This window comes from Anarhichas minor, unplaced genomic scaffold (genome assembly GCF_050575085.1).
Source record: "Anarhichas minor isolate MPS153535 unplaced genomic scaffold, ASM5057508v1 ptg000024l, whole genome shotgun sequence".
In the NCBI taxonomy this organism is placed as follows: domain Eukaryota; kingdom Metazoa; phylum Chordata; class Actinopteri; order Perciformes; family Anarhichadidae; genus Anarhichas; species Anarhichas minor.
In genome coordinates this window covers 346,732-365,663 of record NW_027466470.1, presented here as the reverse complement: position 1 = coordinate 365,663, position 18,932 = coordinate 346,732, and the positions used below count along the sequence as shown (strand labels likewise).

Here is an 18,932-nt window from a genome sequence, read left to right as displayed (position 1 = left end):
GAGTTCCTTTATGGACTAATGTGAAGTCACGTGACCGTGGTGTAGTTCCTTTATAGACTAACATGAAGTCACGTGACCGTGGTGGAGTTCCTTTATAGACTAACGTGAAGTCGCGTGACCGTGGTGGAGTTTCTTTATAGACTAACGTGAATTCGCGTGACCGTGGTGGAGTTCCTTTATAGACTAACGTGAAGTCGCGTGACCGTGGTGGAGTTCCTTTATAGACTAACGTGAATTCGCGTGACCGTGGTGGAGTTCCTTTATAGACTAACGTGAATTCGCGTGACCGTGGTGGAGTTTCTTTATAGACTAACGTGAATTCGCGTGACCGTGGTGGAGTTCCTTTATAGACTAACGTGAATTCGCGTGACCGTGGTGGAGTTCCTTTATGGACTAACGTGAAGTCACGTGACCGTGGTGGAGTTCCTTTATGGACTAACGTGAAGTCACGTGACCGTGGTGGAGTTCCTTTATAGACTAACGTGAAGTCACGTGACCGTGGTGGAGTTCCTTTATGGACTAACGTGAAGTCACGTGACCGTGGTGGAGTTCGTTTATGGACTAACGTGAAGTCACGTGACCGTGGTGGAGTTCCTTTATGGACTAACGTGAAGTCACGTGACCGTGGTGGAGTTCGTTTATGGACTAACGTGAAGTCACGTGACCGTGGTGGAGTTCCTTTATAGACTAACGTGAAGTCACGTGACCGCGGTGGAGTTCCTTTATAGACTAACGTGAAGTCGCGTGACCGCGGTGGAGTTCCTTTATAGACTAACGTGAAGTCACGTGACCGTGGTGGAGTTCCTTTATGGACTAATGTGAAGTCACGTGACCGTGGTGGAGTTCCTTTATAGACTAACGTGAAGTCGCGTGACCGCGGTGGAGTTCCTTTATAGACTAACGTGAAGTCACGTGACCGTGGTGGAGTTCCTTTATGGACTAACATGAAGTCACGTGACCGTGGTGTAGTTCCTTTATGGACTAATGTGAAGTCACGTGACCGTGGTGTAGTTCCTTTATAGACTAACATGAAGTCGCGTGACCGTGGTGGAGTTCCTTTATGGACTAATGTGAAGTCACGTGACCGTGGTGTAGTTCCTTTATAGACTAACATGAAGTCACGTGACCGTGGTGGAGTTCCTTTATAGACTAACGTGAAGTCGCGTGACCGCGGTGGAGTTCCTTTATGGACTAATGTGAGGTCACGTGACCGTGGTGGAGTTCCTTTATAGACTAACGTGAAGTCGCGTGACCGTGGTGGAGTTCCTTTATGGACTAACATGAAGTCACGTGACCGTGGTGGAGTTCCTTTATAGACTAACGTGAAGTCGCGTGACCGTGGTGGAGTTCCTTTATAGACTAACGTGAAGTCGCGTGACCGTGGTGGAGTTCCTTTATGGACTAACATGAAGTCACGTGACCGTGGTGGAGTTCCTTTATAGACTAACGTGAAGTCGCGTGACCGTGGTGGAGTTCCTTTATGGACTAACATGAAGTCACGTGACCGTGGTGGAGTTTCTTTATAGACTAACGTGAAGTCGCGTGACCGTGGTGGAGTTATTATCTTGATGAACTAAACCTGCAAGAATCATAAATGATTATTTTTAAGTGATAGTCCAGCATCAAATGGAAGAATCTGATTGGCTGTTTGTGGAGGGAACCAGTGACGCTGACTTCCTGTTTCACTACATAAGACTCTACATCTCTGTGTTTGATTGATAAACAAATGGAGAGCATGCACGACATGAAGCGTTCGAGTCTAGTGGGATATTACTCCTCTTCATCACAGCCCTCAATCATCCAGAAACCTTCCTCCTCCTCCTCAACATCCTGCTGCATCCGCTCCGTGCTGATGCTCCTATTTATAGCAGCTTTTGGCAGGCAAGAGTCGGCACTGTGCCGCCTCCTCCTCCTCCTCTTCGTCGCTCTGAGAGCTGTCGAGGAGGAGGAGGAGGAGGATGCTCTCTTCATCCAGACAGTAAACCTACACATCCACATATTAGTGGTGCCCTCACCAACAGTGAGTGGGCTCAGTGTCTCTCTGAAGGACACGAAGCTGTGATGTGTTCACAGAATGATCACAGCGTAGGACACGTCAACGCTCTCTGTCTTTCTCTGTCTCTGTGTCTGTCTGTCTCTCTGTCTCTGTGTCTGTCTGTCTCTCTGTCTCTGTGTCTGTCTGTCTCTCTCTCTCTCTGTCTCTCTCTCTCTGTCTCTCTCTCTCTCTGTCTCTGTCTCTCTGTCTGTCTGTCTCTCTCTCTCTCTGTCTCTCTGTGCTTTTTGTATTTTAAACTCAACTGTTCTAGATAATGTGCAGCTTGTGTGAGTCACATTTATGCTGAGCGGGAGTTGTACCCAGTTCTTCTTCTTCTTCTTTGTTGTTGTCGTGACGGCTCAGTTGGCCTCCAGCCTCCATCTGCTGCTCTGTGATCGTACAACATTCAGACGGAGGGTTATTGTTTTCTTCCTGTAGGTGTGAACAACAGTTAAAGTCACCTGAAGATGTGAGGAAGCCGCCGGAGGGATGAGAGGAGTTATTGTTTATCGGCGGGGATGCATCTGTTATTTTCTTTTTATTTGGCATGTTGTTGCCTGAAACAAGAATAATACATATTTCACCTGGAATATTTATGTTCTAGTTGTTATGTATTTAAATTATTGCACGATAATGAGGTTTTTGCACCAGTGAACAGGAAGTGACCATATTAGGACTGAGGAGGAGTTACGTAGAGACGCCGTATACGTCTCTGGTAGAGACCTGTCAATCACTGTGTAGCCCCGCCCTAAAGCATCCCCTGCTTTATGGTCTGTGTGACTCTAAATGGACCATAATGTACTAAATGAACATCATGCTGTATTGAAGAAGACCTGAAACTAGAGATTGAGACCATAAACTCATGTTTACAATGTTTACTGAGGTAATAAATCAAGAGAGAAGTAGAGTCATTTTCTCATAGACTTCTATACAACCAGAGGAGTCGCCCCCTGGTGGACACTAGAGAGAATGCAGCTTTGAGACATGAAGCTTTGACTTCACTCTTCAGAACCTGGAGGTTGCCGTCTGATCACATCTCAAGGTCCACTTCATAGCTGTTGTTGAGCTTTCAGTCGCATCCCATGATCTTCTTCAGCAGGTAGTTGTGACGTTGTAGATGCTTGAGAGTCTCTGAAGCTGACAGACTTCCATGAATCAGACCAGCTGCTCGTCTGAAAATGTTGGGTGTGAAAATGAGTCGGACGTCCTCCAGAACAGTGATTGACAGCTTGTGATGTCAGCAGCATACCTGCTGATCAGTGGATTGAAAGCTGCTCTGCATTCAGCAGCTCTTCATCACAATAAAGAGGAAGTCTAATTATAACACGGCTTCTGATTGGTCCAATGCAGTATTTCTTTATAGCGGACCGCTGCGACGGATGCAGGTTTTTAATAAAATCATTTTTAAATGAAATAAATCACTTTTAAATCATAAAAAAGGTTTAAAAAATATTATAAATATTATTTATAAAAATGAAAAAGAAAATGTTTTTGCATTTTCTTTATTTCCCTTTTGTACCGAAAACGTAGCGAGCCGTGCGTTTGCTGGAGGGCTCTAAAGACTACAATACCCATGAGCCTCAGCAGGAGAAGCCTGTGCTTAGCGGTGCTGCTAACGTGCAGACTTCTCCTCAGCAGGTCGCTGCTTCACCTTCCCGGTGATCCGGGTTCAGACCAGAGAGTCCCGGTTCCACTTGGACCTGGTTCTGCTGAACCTCCTGATGGATCCAGTTCTAGCTCCACATGTTTCCTGAACAAGAGAGACGGAGACCCGTCGTAACCAGCTGTGTTGTGTTGTTCCCGGGTTTACAGAAGTACAGACACCAGGATGAGGACTCGTCCCCCCAGCTGACGGAGGAGGCGGGGGGGCCGGAGCTGGTCCAGGTGGCCGAGAAGAACCTCTCCCAGATTGAGAACGTGCACGGATACGTGACCCACGCTCACATCTCCCCCATGAAGGTAGGAGACTCTTATCTGTTCAGTAGAACCTTCCCCGGCTCTTTTTACAGTTAACTATGGAGGCAAAGCAGTGACTTAAATAAATCATCTGTAGAGTCAATACGTGGGAATATATAGAGGACTGAATAGAGGAACACAGAATATACTTTCATATGAACGCAGAATTTAAAAAGTGAATTCCTCATCAGATGAAATTATTATTATTATAGATTTCAGCCTCTTTTCCCAAAACCTCGTCTTGTTTCTTCCAGATTCTAAATTGATGTGCAGATATCTGCTGCTAGAGATCACGTTAGGTTTACCACTGATGTAATATCTAAGACTTTTCGGTTATTGACCTCCACTGTAAACAGACTGAAACAACATCTGTGTTATTTAATCAGATTAGACTCATGTAGAAATAATACATTAATAAGAAAGGTAAAACCAGAGAGGGTTAATACTATAAAGACTACAAGTGACAGTTAAACCACAATCACAGTGCTGTACTGTATTTGAAGCTGCCACCCTCCTTTATCTGTTAAACACTATATGTTGGTAAAACCTCTGATATCTGTGATTTATGCATAACGCAGTAAACCTACGAGTCCTTCTGCAGCCAGAGGATCATCTGTGTTCTGTGTATTCTCTCTCTCACTTTCTCTCTTCATATACGTATATACACACACAGCGGGTTAAATAAGTGTTGAACACGTCACCATTTTTCTCAGTAAATATATTTCTAAAGGTGATGTTGACATGAAATCTTCACCAGATGTCGGTAACAACCCAACTAATCCAAACATACACAGAAAACCAAACAAATAAATTCAGAAATTAAGTTATGTGCAATAAAATGGAATGACACAGGGAGAAAGTATTGAACAGGCTTACTGAAATTGATTTAATACTTCGTACAAAAGCCTTTGATGGTGATGATGCTTCAAGACGCCTCCTGTTTGGAGAAACTAGGCGCATGCATTGCTCAGGTGTGGTTTTGATCCATTCTTCCAAACAAACAGACTTCAACTCTTGAAGGTTCCGTGTTCCTCTTCTATGAACTCTGATCTTTAGTTCTTTAATAGATTTTCTATTGGATTCAAGTCAGCTGATCGTCTGGGCCGTTCTAGCAGCTTTAGTTTATTTCTCTGAAACCAGTGAGCACTGTTGGGACCATAATCCGGAAGTGGAAAGAACATCATTTCACCATAAACCGGCCACGACCAGGTTCTCCTCGCAAGATTTCTGACAGAGGAGTGAAAATAATTATCAGAAGAGTCGTCCAAGAGCCAAGGAGCACTTGTGGAGAGCTTCAGAAAGACCTGGAATGAGCAGGTCCAATAGTTTCAAAGAAAACAATAAGTAATGCACTCAACCGCCGTGGCCTGTATGCACGCTCACCACGCAAGACTCCACTGCTGAAGAAAAAGCATGTTGAAGCTCGTCAGCTCGAAGCTTGTCTGGTCAGATGAGACCAAGATTGAACTCTTTGGATGCCATAGTACACACCATGTTTGAAGGTCAAATGGCACTGCACATCACCCCAAAAACACCAAACCAACAGTGAAGTTTGGAGGTGGGAGCATCATGTGTGGGGCTGTTTCTCAGCATACGGCTCTGGCAAACTTCATATGATTGAAGGAAGGATGAATGGAAAAATGTTCTTGATAAAACTCTGCTCCCATCTACCAGGATGATGAAGATGAAACGAGACGTGATAAAATGTGATAAAATGGTGACGTGTTCAATACTTATTTTACCCGCTGTATATATATACGTTAATGCTGCACAATTAATCGAATTTTAATCGCGATCACGATTTTGTCTGTCACAATTAAATGAGCATGATCGTCAGCGATATTGACGTTTAAAATGCGTGCTCTGCTACATATCGAATCAAGCGCTTCCTCAACTACCAGTCAGCCGACCACCAGGGGGCGAACGAGATGGGAGGTGTCATGCGCGCACCCTGCAGCGGCAGCCTCAAAGAAAGTTCTGTCTGCAGTGGACTCTGGTATTAGAAGAGTAGTGCAAGTGATGTTAACCAAGAACAAATCATATGACAGAGTGCGTCAGAGTTGCGTCTGCGCCGCATAGCAATACAACTAACTTGTTCAACCACCTGAAAAATCACCACAAACCACAGTACGACGAATGCATGAAGGCCAAAGCTAACGTTACCTCACTGAATCTCCGTCCATGTCCAACGTCAACCCAGAAACCCATAACAGCGACCCTGCACAGCGCGACAGCGTCTCATCCACCTCCCAAAGACACGCTGGAATAACGGATGCAATCGCATTTCATTTGGCCAAAGACACGTGTCCAATAAATACTGTGAGCAATGAAGGCTTCAGAAAAATGGTCAAGACACTAGACAAGAGATACGTGATCCCCCTCGCGCAATTATTTCTCCAAACAGGCATTACCTGCACTGTATGAAAAACGTCGGGGGAAATACAAAGGGATATGTCACAGCTGTCGAGGATTTTGCGACTACGATTTTATTAATATTTTGCTTCAGGTGAATAAGAACCATATAAGTTTTATTTTGATGCAAAGATTTGTACATTAGCCAGAATGTAGCACAACAATGGAAGTGGAAGCAGTGTTCTTGTTCATTTAAATGTGGAAGTGCAATAAAAAGATGTTGCCCCTAAAGTAATGAATAATCGTGATAAATAATCGTGATCTCAATATTGATCAAAATAATCGCGATTATGATTTTGGCCATAATCGTGCAGCCCTAATATACTTATATATATATATATATATATATATATATATATATATATATATATATATATATATATATATATATATATATATATATATATATATATATATATATATATATATATATATATACGTATAGTATTATTACCAATGAATATATTTCTGTCCATCTCCATCTGTCAACACACACACACACACACACACACACACAGATGGAGGATGATGGTCGTTGCTCGTCTGTGTTGCCTTCATGTGGTTCATTAAACCGTTGAAGCTGCTCTGATCCTCATACCTGATCCTCATACCTGATCCTCATACCTGTCCCCGTCATGGGACGCATCTCACACACACACACACACACACACACACACACCAGTTTACTTCCACGTCATTTATATGAGGCCATGCTGATTTTTGTTTTTGCTGTGTCATCACTATTCATATTTATACAACCGCTGCGTTAATGACTTAAATTATTTTACTCAAGCTCAGTGTAAAAAACACTTACGAGTAAAAGTCCAGCATTCAAAGGTTACTTAGGCTGAGTAAAAGTAATAAAGTATCAGCATCAAAATACACTCAAAAGTACCACGAGTAAAAGTATTCATGAGGCAGAGAAATGTATTATCAATGCATGATTGTGTTAAATGTTTCAGCTCATTTTAAGTACTTTATACAGACTACTTAATATTGATATACTACTGAATAATACCTCATAGTTTATGAGTTGATTGATGTTTTGTACTAAGAATCTGAATCTGTAAAGTAGCTTGTAACTAAATCATTTTTTAAAAACGTGGTGAAGTAAAAAGTACAATATTTCCCTCTGGGATGTAGTGGAGATAAAGTAGCAGAAAAAGCAATTTTGCAATTTTGAGGTACTTGTACTTAAGTACAGTACTTGTGTAAATGTACTTTCATCACTGCTCGAAAAAATTTTTAATTGGGATGGTGGTGATAAAGTTCAGTTCCCTGGTTTGTCATGTGGAGTTCTTTGTTGCATGTAATGAATTGTTATTTTTTACTTTAAAGTTTTTCCCCATTTTTAAAAGTATTGTAGGAGACATTTTCAACAGATTTCATGAGCCACTCAGCAGTAACTGGTGCTCAGGTTGTGGTGCGTTTGCAGTCGACCCTTTTTAACACGGAATTGTAAAATGTCCTCCGTTGCCTTTATTAATGGATTAAATATAAATTTTAGTCCTGTTAATCTAAACACGTTAGTCCTGTTAATCTGACCGCGTTAGTCCTGTTAATCTGACCGCGTTAGTCCTGTTAATCTGACCGCGTTAGTCCTGTTAATCTGAACACGTTAGTCCTGTTAATATGATCACGTTAGTCCTGTTAATATGATCACGTTAGTCCTGTTAATCTGATCACGTTAGTCCTGTTAATCTGAACACGTTAGTCCTGTTAATATGATCACGTTAGTCCTGTTAATCTGAACACGTAAATTCTGTTAATATGATCACGTTAGTCCTGTTAATATGATCACGTTAGTCCTGTTAATCTGAACACGTAAATTCTGTTAATATGATCACGTTAGTCCTGTTAATATGATCACGTTAGTCCTGTTAATATGAACACGTTAGTCCTGTTAATATGATCACGTTAGTCCTGTTAATCTGAACACGTTAGTCCTGTTAATCTGAACACGTTAGTCCTGTTAATATGAACACGTTAGTCCTGTTAATATGATCACGTTAGTCCTGTTAATATGAACACGTTAGTCCTGTTAATATGAACACGTTAGTCCTGTTAATCTGAACACGTTAGTCCTGTTAATATGAACACGTTAGTCCTGTTAATATGATCACGTTAGTCCTGTTAATCTGAACACGTTAGTCCTGTTAATCTGAACACGTTAGTCCTGTTAATCTGAACACGTTAGTCCTGTTAATATGAACACGTTAGTCCTGTTAATATGAACACGTTAGTCCTGTTAATATGAACACGTTAGTCCTGTTAATATGATCACGTTAGTCCTGTTAATCTGAACACGTTAGTCCTGTTAATCTGAACACGTTAGTCCTGTTAATCTGAACACGTTAGTCCTGTTAATCTGAACACGTTAGTCCTGTTAATATGAACACGTTAGTCCTGTTAATATGAACACGTTAGTCCTGTTAATATGAACACGTTAGTCCTGTTAATATGATCACGTTAGTCCTGTTAATCTGAACACGTTAGTCTTGTTAATATGAGCACGTTAGTCCTGTTACTCTGCACCGTGGAGCTCTCCTGCCACCTTGTGGTGTTCAGACAAACTGAAATAGTACCATTAGTATCATAATACTCTCCCTGACTGCAGCGTTCAGACCCGGAGAGTGAGTCATGTGACTGAAAACATCAGAACCCGGTTTATTGTCCAGTAGGTTTTGGTACATAACAATAAATAAATAAATGCAGTCAGAGAAAATGGAAATAAAAGCAAGAAACATAAATACAAACAGACATCATAATATTAATAAAACTACTAACAGTAATAATAAATCTGACATTGACCAGAATCGTTCAAACACAGTTATCAGTTTAAGTGAAAACACAAACATTATAAAGTTAATATCTGTAATAATTGTGTTTTAAGAATAGATATAATAAATTATAATAATTAAGTATAATATGGAGTATTAGCTGGATCCGGCCTGGGTCGGTGTGATGGTTTCTGGGTATTTGTGGTGATATTCTATATTTTTCTTCATGTTCAGACTCAAAGCAGCAGTGAATCGTTCTACTGAAGCCGTGTTTCCACCTTTAACTTCCTGCTCGTCTTAGTTCAGAGAGCCACACATCTGGCTGGTTAACTGCAGCTGTATGAACCCAAAACAAACAGATGTAGATGTGATTTCATTTAATTGTAATAAACGGATGAAACTGATGCCGAAGTAACAGCATTATGATGATGATCAGTAAACCGTTTGAACTCACGCTTCATCAGGTTTGATCAGTGCTAGGCTAAGCTAACGTAGCTGCTCCATAAACACTCGACATAACGTCATGTAGGCCTGTCTGTCTCTCTACACATACCTGTCTCTCTGTCTCTCTCTCTCTCTGTCTGTCTCTCTACACATACCTGTCTCTCTGTCTCTCTCTCTCTCTGTCTGTCTCTCTACACATACCTGTCTCTCTGTCTCTCTCTCTGTCTGTCTGTCTCTCTACACATACCTGTCTCTCTCTCTGTCTCTGTCTCTGCATGTACCTGTCTGTCTATCTGTCTGTCTCTGTGACCCTGTGCTGGTCTCAGTCACCTGTCCAGGTAAGTCCCTGGACTCAAACTGTCCTTTCAGCTGAGATCCGTCCCTCATGTCCATCTGAACACCTGAACCTGCTCGTAAACATCAGCAGACTAGTTTCATCGCTCCACCTCCTCTCCTCTCATCCTCACCTTCTCTCTCATCGTCCTCTCCTCTCATCTCCACCTTCTCTCTCGTCCTCTCATCTCCACCTTCTCTCTTGTCCTCATCTCCACCTTCTCTCTCGTCCTCTCCTCTCATCCTCACCTTCTCTCTCTCGTCCTCACCTTCTCTCTTATCCTCACCTTCTCTCTCGTCCTCTCCTCTCTCATCCTCACCTTGTCTCTCGTCCTCTCCTCTCTCATCCTCACCTTCTCTTCTCTCGTCCTTACCTCCTGTCCTCTCATCCTCACCTCCTCTCCTCTCTCATCCTCACCTTCTCATCTCCACCTTCTCTCTCGTACTCCTCTCCTCTCTCATCCTCACCTTCTCTCCTCTCGTCCTTACCTCCTGTCCTCACCTCCTCTCCTCTCTCATCCTCAGCTCCTCTCCTCACCTCTCTGTCTCTCTTTAAAGATGAACTGTCTCTCTCCTGCTTTGCCTTCTTCTGTATTTTGACCCTCGCGAGACTCCGTCTTTCCTCCTCCTCCTTGTATCCTTTAGGTAGCATCTCTGGAGAGCATCTTTGACGGTTCCTCAGCGTTAGGACAACAGCACCTCCCGGAGCTCCCCTCCCCCACGTCCTCCACCCTCTATTCCTCCTGCTCCTCCAACCCCTACCCCCCAATCCAGGTAAACCCTTACCCCCCAATCCAGGTAAACCCGACCCCCAATCCAGGTAACCCTTACCCCCCAATCCAGGTAAACCCGACCCCCAATCCAGGTAACCCTTACCCCCCCAATCCAGGTAAACCCTTACCCCCCAATCCAGGTAACCCTTACCCCCCCAATCCAGGTAAACCCTTACCCCCCAATCCAGGTAAACCCTTACCCCCCAATCCAAGTAAACCCCACCCCCCAATCCAGGTAACCCACACCCCCCAATCCAGGTAACCCCCACCCCCCAATCTAGGTAACCCACACCCCCCAATCCAGGTAACCCCCCATGGTGGTCCAGACCTCATCCTCAGTCCAGCTGGAAACAAGAGCTCCCTTTTCAGAGAGTCACACTGACCACATTTAATAACAATGATTAATATTCCTGTTGACATTCAGCCATTCATATTCTGATTAACGTAGAACAACTCCATGCCTCTTCATCCTCATCTTCATCACCAGTGAATCCCACGGTGATGTCGTTCTCTTCTGTGTTTGATGGGTCGATGCTCTAACATGTGGTACTCTATTAGTGTAAAAGTACTAATACCACAGTGTGAAAATACTCTTACATTTAAAGTACTAACATGTACAAAATATTCTGTTACAGTATAGTACTAATACAACACATACTTGATGAATGGACTAATTGATTGATGGTTTCAGCTGCGCTTGTTTTGTGTGCAAACATCTTAATTTGTAAAGTAGCTGAATCCGTCTATCTGATAAGCGTAGTGGAGTAGTAGTAGAAAGTACCATGAAAAGAAAAAGTCTCAAGTGAAGTACAAGTACATCGAAGTTGTACAGAGGTTGAGTAAATGTACTCGGTTACATTCCTCAAACACATGAGCAGCTGAGCTCCTCTGAGAAATCTCCAACGATAACGTCACGATATAACATCACGATATAACGTCACGATATAACGTCACGATATAACGTCACGATATAACGTCACGATATAACGTCACGATATAACGTCACGATATAACGTCACGATATACCGTCACGATATAACGTCACGATATAACGTCACGATATAACGTCACGATAACGCCTCCAACGAGTCCTCACATCCCACAAAGAAGAAGTACTTGTAAACTCTTTCATATTTTTTACGTCCATCCTTCTTCCTCGCCTCTCGCTCGCTCTCCTCAGCAGCGCCATGGCAACACAGGAGATGAACGGCGACAAAGAAAATCCTGATGGAAGGAAAAAAGAGGAGGAGGAGGAGGAAGAAGAAGAAGATGAGGAGGAGGGTTGAACCTGCAGACAAGGACGAGGGCAGATTTTGCGAGGCTTTCTGAAAGAGGGTGACGGTAAAATACCCAACGAACAGATTTACGGTCGTCTATTTATCACCGAGACAAATGACTCGTCCTCTTCTCTCAGTCCTCTCATCTCTGATACACTTTCATTCCCGGCCGCAGCAAAGCATGCTGGGAGGACAGGCCGGCTCTATTTATAGACCAATAGAGATACAGCCGGTCCTAGAATAATTAAGGGAATCCTGGATTATTAGGGGGGGGGGGGGGGGTCTGGGAATATCGGAGAAAGTATTCTCTGTCTCTACTGAGTCACACTAGTCAAAAGAAACATTTTAGCTGTGATTGAATTACAATAAACATATTAAAATGATGCAGAATAACTACATGATGATGCTGATTAGTAAAAAGTAAGAATTCATGTTTTGTTAGTTCTCTCCACAAGACAACAAGTAAATAACTTTTAAAATGTTTGTTCAGTCTGGTTTGATCAGTGCTAAGCTAACAATGTAGCGGCTCCGTCAACACTCAACATAACGTCATACAGGCGTAAATACGGCAGCGTGGTTATAGTTTGTACCGTCTGATTTATACACATAATTTCTTTGTACTAATATGAGGTATTATAGATTCTGGATGAACGCAGTTGGATACATTTGTTTCCTCCATCTTTGATTCAACAACGTCAGTAGTGACCGGAGGACAAACCTCAACGCTGACACACAATTTTCTGTTAAAGAAAATGAGGCACAGAATATATATTTCTATATCTCCTTTTTAGGATTCTATATTATCACTTACTTTACTGACACACATTCTTACTGGCACTGTACTCTGTCAGGTAGCATAATCAACCATTCACTGAGCAGAGCCTGAAGGCATCATAATGTAACTGAAGTGAACCTCCGTCGGTTAGCATTTAGCGGTGCTGCTATCGTTACTAGCTCTAAATTTATATATATATATATATATATATATATTAATATCTCTTTACTGTTGCTTTAAACACTGATTGGTTGTTTACAATGAAACATGATCAGAGACTAGAAACTCATGTTCTACTGAGTCAGTACAACTTTATTTACACTGTGATGGTTAACGTTAAACTTTATTTACACTCTGATGGTTAACGGTAAACTTTATTTACACTGTGATGGTTAACGGTAAACTTTATTTACACTCTGATGGTTAACGGTAAACTTTATTTACACTCTGATGGTTAACGGTAAACTTTATTTACACTGTGATGGTTAACGGTAAACTTTATTTACACTGTGATGGTTAACGTTAAAACTTTATTTACACTCTGATGGTTAACGATAAACTTTATTTACACTGTGATGGTTAACGTTAAAACTTTATTTACACTCTGATGGTTAACGTTAAACTTTATTTACACTCTGATGGTTAACGATAAACTTTATTTACACTGTGATGGTTAACGTTAAAACTTTATTTACACTCTGATGGTTAACGATAAACTTTATTTACACTCTGATGGTTAACGGTAAACTTTATTTACACTGTGATGGTTAACGGTAAACTTTATTTACACTGTGATGGTTAACGTTAAAACTTTATTTACACTCTGATGGTTAATGGTAAACTTTATTTACACTGTGATGGTTAACGTTAAAACTTTATTTACACTCTGATGGTTAACGTTCGTTCTGTTACTCCACTAATAATCGTAAACTCTTTGTTACAAAGTGTCTCGTGTACTGAGATAATGTCGTAAACTACAGTATATTATTTATACAGTTTGTCTCTCTGACATTTAGCAGTAATAACTCTGATCTCTGTTTTGGTTTGTCCACTAGATGTCAGAGATGCAGTTTTAAAGGATGTAAGATGTTCTATAGAGTTGTGTGTCATCTGCATAGTGATGAAGATCAACGCTCCTCCTCTGGATTATAACTCATAAAGATATAAAAGTAGAGGACCTTGTTGTGCTCCATGTGAGACGTTTGAAGCTTTGAGCATGAAAAAACATTTTGTCGAAACGTGTAACATCAGTGTTTAGGAATTGACACCTCTCTGAAACACACATTATGAAATATAGAAACATAAACTAAATAAATAAATGTAGAAATTTAGAGAACAATGCAGTTGTGTTTAAAACAAAAGCTCATTGTCTGTTTTGCAAATGATATATTCATAGTTTCCTCACTTATGTAATCATATTATATTTGTTTTCATAAATTCTTTTGTACTTAAATTAGTTTTGTACAGTATTTAACCTGAGTATCACTGCCTCCAGACTCTTAACTACAGACTCAAATCACTTTAACAGTCAAATTCACTTTCCTGCTCATTTGAATCGTCCGTCGTCTCCGTCGCTCCGCTCATCACAAGTCACCTCGCTGTCCGTCACGGCCGCCATTACTCAGCATTTTTATACAGGCGTGGACTCAAAACTGTGAGTCCTGAAGTAGGACAGAGGTCATCTGGACCAGATCCACAGAGAACCAGTAGGAGGAGGAGGAGGAGGAGGTTTCTCCAGACTGCAGAGAGAGAGAGAGAGAGAGACGCTCTCTCTAAACTGTCTCTCTCTCTCTCGTCAGCGCTGCAGTCAGTCGTCGCTGTCTCGCTCTGCGATGCTCCTTCACCCTGCCGGGTTAATCCTCCCCTGGAGGCTCCTCTCACTCTTCCTCCCGTTGAGACTCCCGGAGTCCGACGACCGGTGCTCATAACGACCCCCGAGGAGGAGGAGGAGGAGGAGGAGGAGGAGGAGGAGGAGGAGGAGGACCTCGCTGTGTGTCGTCGCTCCTCTTCTGAAAGCAGCACCTCCACGAAGCTCCTTCCATCTCTGCAGCCTCCCTTGTTTGTGTCTAAAGAGGAAGAAGAGGAGGAGGAGGAGGAGGAGGAAGAAGAAGAAGAAGAAGTGGAGGAGGAGGAGGAGGACACACAAGGTGGAGTGAAGCCCTCCTCCTCCCTCCCTCCCTCCCATCGTCTGCTCTCCAGCCAGCATCACCTCCGCCACCCCGCAGCAGCAGCAGCGATAGAGAGGAGGCGCAGAGGAGGCGACACACCACCTCCTCCTCCACAGCAGCAACAAGCAGCATGCTGAACTCTGTGTGGTACGCTAAAAAGATGGGCCGTCGCATCATGGGCACCCTGAGGAGAACCAAGCGGCTCCACCGGCGCCTACTGGTAGGTCTCCTCTCTCCTCCTCCGTCTTCATAAAGGTGAGGAGGGAGGAGGAGGTGAGTCATGTTCTGCGTGTGATCGTGCACCGCTGTGTTGTTGTTGTTGTTGTTGTTGTGGACCTATCGATCGGCCCGTCGGCTGCTGGATGAGCAGATGTGGTGAAAAGTTGCTGCTGCTGCGTCATGTGGTGGATCAGGACTCACATCGGGTTCAGATCTAACAGAAACGCCCACGATCTCTCGCATCCAAAGTGGTTTTGTTTGCCGCTGTCGACGAGAGCGTAATAAAACACGGCGACGAGTCGGTGAAGCTGCAGCGGCCGTGAGCCGGTTATTAGATCTGAAGATCTTTCTGCTCGTCTCTCACCGTAGTGTTTCTGTTCTTTATTAAATATATCTGGAGCGAGAGAGAGAGAGAGAGAGAGAGAGACACCTGCATCAACAGCAGCATCATGCTCTGGGCAGATGTAAAGGAACCCCTGCAGTAGCACATGCCTTTCTCCGGCGTTGCCTAGCAACCTGCAGGCTCCTGACACGCAGCGCTACCCCCCCGCCTCAGACACACACACACACACACACACACACACGTAGGGTTACACTCAGGACTGGTTGTGGATGTTTCTTCTTCTGATCTGTAGAAGAGTCTCTCCCAACATGCTGCAGAGCAAACTCCAGAACGTCTCGTGCAGAAAGCTGCAGTGTTCCAGGTGAGAAGCTGTGACTTGTTGAGCTGCAGTGGAGGACGACTCTGTGGATGATTTGTGGAGCTCAGACGACTTCAGGAACACCGAAAACAAGAGCGGTGGACTCTATATCGGCCATCGCTGACTTTAGAGACGTTAGAGACTTGTCTCAGAGTGGACGTCTGACTCTGAACCACAGAAGCATGTTTTATATAAAACTACACCGTTCATCACAGGCAGGTTCTGTAAAGACAGATTTTATTCTTTGCCGACGGTCCTTGAACACATCATGTGTGACAAACGCTTCCATCAGAAAGAGAAGCCGAAAAATCATATTTCATAAAAACATTTTATTCTTCATGTTCTCATTATAAATGTCTCTAATAAAGAGTTCACTTTAACCAGAGTGTGTAAAAACATTAACGTGTGAAACTATGAAGTCATGATTGATTCATCTGAGACCAACAGTCATGTGACAACAAGGAGGAGACACTCTGACTGAACTACAGGAAGTGAACACAGAGAGGAGAGGAGAGAGAGGAGAGGAGAGGAGAGGAGAGAGGAGAGGAGAGGATGAAACGTGAATAATTCAGTATTTATAACATGTAGCGCCTCGTTTTTTCCCAACATTGTTAAAACTTGTGGAAACTTTAAAAACATACATATTTAAAGAAATTCAGAGCATCCCAGAATGAGCTCCTGGACGTTGTCCTGATGTAATCGATGAGATTATTACTCCGCTTGATCAGTTTGACCTCCAGTTAGCTGTTGTTTATTTCATTTATTCAGATGAACTGTGTGTTTCCTTCCTGTCAGCAGGAATAGTGAATCTAAGAAGCCTTTACTCACTGACCCGTTAATAAACCTGGTTGTCTCTGATGGCTGTGATGACCCGTGTGGCCTCTAGGGGGAGCTGCAGATTCACCGTTCAGTCCCTCTTCCTCTTCCTCTTCCTCTTCATCACACCCTCAGAGTCTCCTTGTTGTTCAATAACATAAAGATATTCACAGGAGATCGATACGTTGTGAAGCTTTGTTTGTCTTCTGGGGTGAACGTAGGGAAGGAGACGAGGCGTTCAGGGTGCGTAGGACAATCCGAGCTGTTTCGTGGGCAATGTTGAAAATCCACTTATGGAAATCTGTCCCAACTCGTTAGTGGGTTATTCTAATGTTTTAATATTCACATTGATACATCTGAAACACCATCACTGCACCTGAATCAACAGGATGAGTTCACATGTTTGGGTAATGCTGCTAAAACAAAACTTAAATTGCTTTATTTAAATAAGATATTTAAATAAGATACAAAAATGAATCAAAACACTGAAAAACAGAAACATTAAGAATTGAGTAAAATATAAGGTTAAACATGCGTGTTAGTATCCAAACTAAAACTCTTTATTTTAATATACATGTTTAAAAAAAACAGTCACAAACTTACAAGAAAATTTCCAAATTGAATGGAAAGTTTGCTGTGAAATCTCTTAAACTTCTACTTGTTATTGAAACAACCAGCGAGTGTTCTACGAAGGTTTAATAGATTACATGTCCTCAACCCGACTCCCCAGAGGATGAACCTCGTGACTCTCTCTCCCACGGTCCGTCCACTGAAGTCAACTTAACCCTTTGAGAACATGTGGTTTCATTGTGTCACGTTTTTACCTTTGGAAGATATTCTGCTCGTGTTTTTAGTTCTGTGTTGGTTCAGTCAGGTTTTTATCCTCAGAGGCTTAAAGCTGCTGCTGCAGCACCCCCCCCCCCCCCCCTCGCTGACATGCACGACGTCGTGTCTGAATCCGGGGGCAACATCGATTATTCATGCCCCCCCCCCCCACCCCCCACCCCTCGCTGACATGTGCCTCGCTCACTGAAGCCGATTAATTGGCAGCAGAATGGGAGAAGACCAGAGAGGGAGGGTGTCACAGAGGGAGAAAGAGGGGGAGAGTTATTGTGCTTCTCTGGTTGGAGAACCAAAGATTGAGGTTTTGTTGGATCTGCTGCCGAGCCCCCGAAAACAAGGACTCTATCCATAATTCATCTCCTGTGGATCCTCCTCTACCGGGCCGCCGATGACCGCACACTTCCCCCGGCAGGAGTTCTCCTCCAGGGCCACGAACGGCGCCGAGAAGATGCCGCCGCCACCACCACCACCACCACCACCGCGGGTCGACATCAACCTGCAGGAGTCCATCGCCCACCTCCACCCGCTCCATCGGCAGCACGCCATCGAGCTCCACCGGCGGCAGCAGCAGCAGCAGACGGGTCGTCCTCCGGTCCAGGCGTCTCTGTCCACGTTCACCGCCTGCACCGTGCCGGCATCCTGCCGAGCTCGCAGTCGCTTCCTAAACCTGCGGGACAGTGTGAAGAAAAGTCCGACCAAGAGCACCGCCAAGGTGGCCAGCAGGCCGGAGATCCCCTGGGTTCCTTTCTCCTTCAGCAAGGTACCTCGACATGAGACCTCTCCGGCTTTAGTGTGACCTGTTGGTTTTTTAAAAAGTAGACGAGTCTGAGCACGTAGCGTCGTCAAAGGTGTGAGTGTGTCGTAACAAGAAGTTACCAACAAATATTAAAACTTTATTACAATCGGCATTTAATCCACATTGCATGCGTAGATCTTAGATCTATAAACACGCTTAAATACACGATTTAGTCTGAGTTCATACATGAAACGTGACCTCGACGGTTAACCAGCCATCAGCTGCTGTAAAGGCCCCCCCGGGGGGATCGAACCGCCGACCTGGTGGTTAAAGAACGACCCGCTGTACACCGCCGACACACAGACGGCCTAAAGGAATATACGTGTGATGAGAGAGTTCCAGACTTCTGTCAGGAGTTCACCACTTTTAGACGGGAGTGTGACGAAGCTTCTCAAAATCAAACCCTCTCGATTGGTTGTTGCCTCTTTATTTACGATGTCTTTCTTTTACACTCTTTAGTCCTCCAGCTGATCAGCAGTGTGTTGATCTGTTTTCATCTGCTGCTGTTGTCAAAGAGATTTTCAGATGTGCAAGAACTTTGCAGTTGAATTCTTTTTATTATACAATACTATCATTGTTTCGCTGCATCTTATTGGCTCCTGGA

The 18,932-nt window shown here is 43.4% G+C and overlaps 1 protein-coding gene across 16 annotated transcripts in view; it reads left to right on the top strand.

Annotated features, from left to right (window-relative positions):
- dlg1b (discs large MAGUK scaffold protein 1b) overlaps positions 1-18,932 on the top strand; it is an 82,992-nt gene that overhangs the window by 27,991 nt on the left and 36,069 nt on the right. For 9 of the 16 annotated variants that reach the window (XM_076097482.1, XM_076097478.1, XM_076097481.1 and 6 more), the window contains 2 exons: positions 3,848-3,994; positions 10,606-10,734. In XM_076097482.1, the coding sequence (XP_075953597.1) occupies positions 3,848-3,994; positions 10,606-10,734 (276 nt within the window). Of the gene's footprint in view, positions 1-3,847; positions 3,995-10,605; positions 10,759-18,932 lie in introns of all 16 variants that reach the window. The other 7 variants (XM_076097485.1, XM_076097484.1, XM_076097492.1 and 4 more) reach the window with 2 other exon arrangements.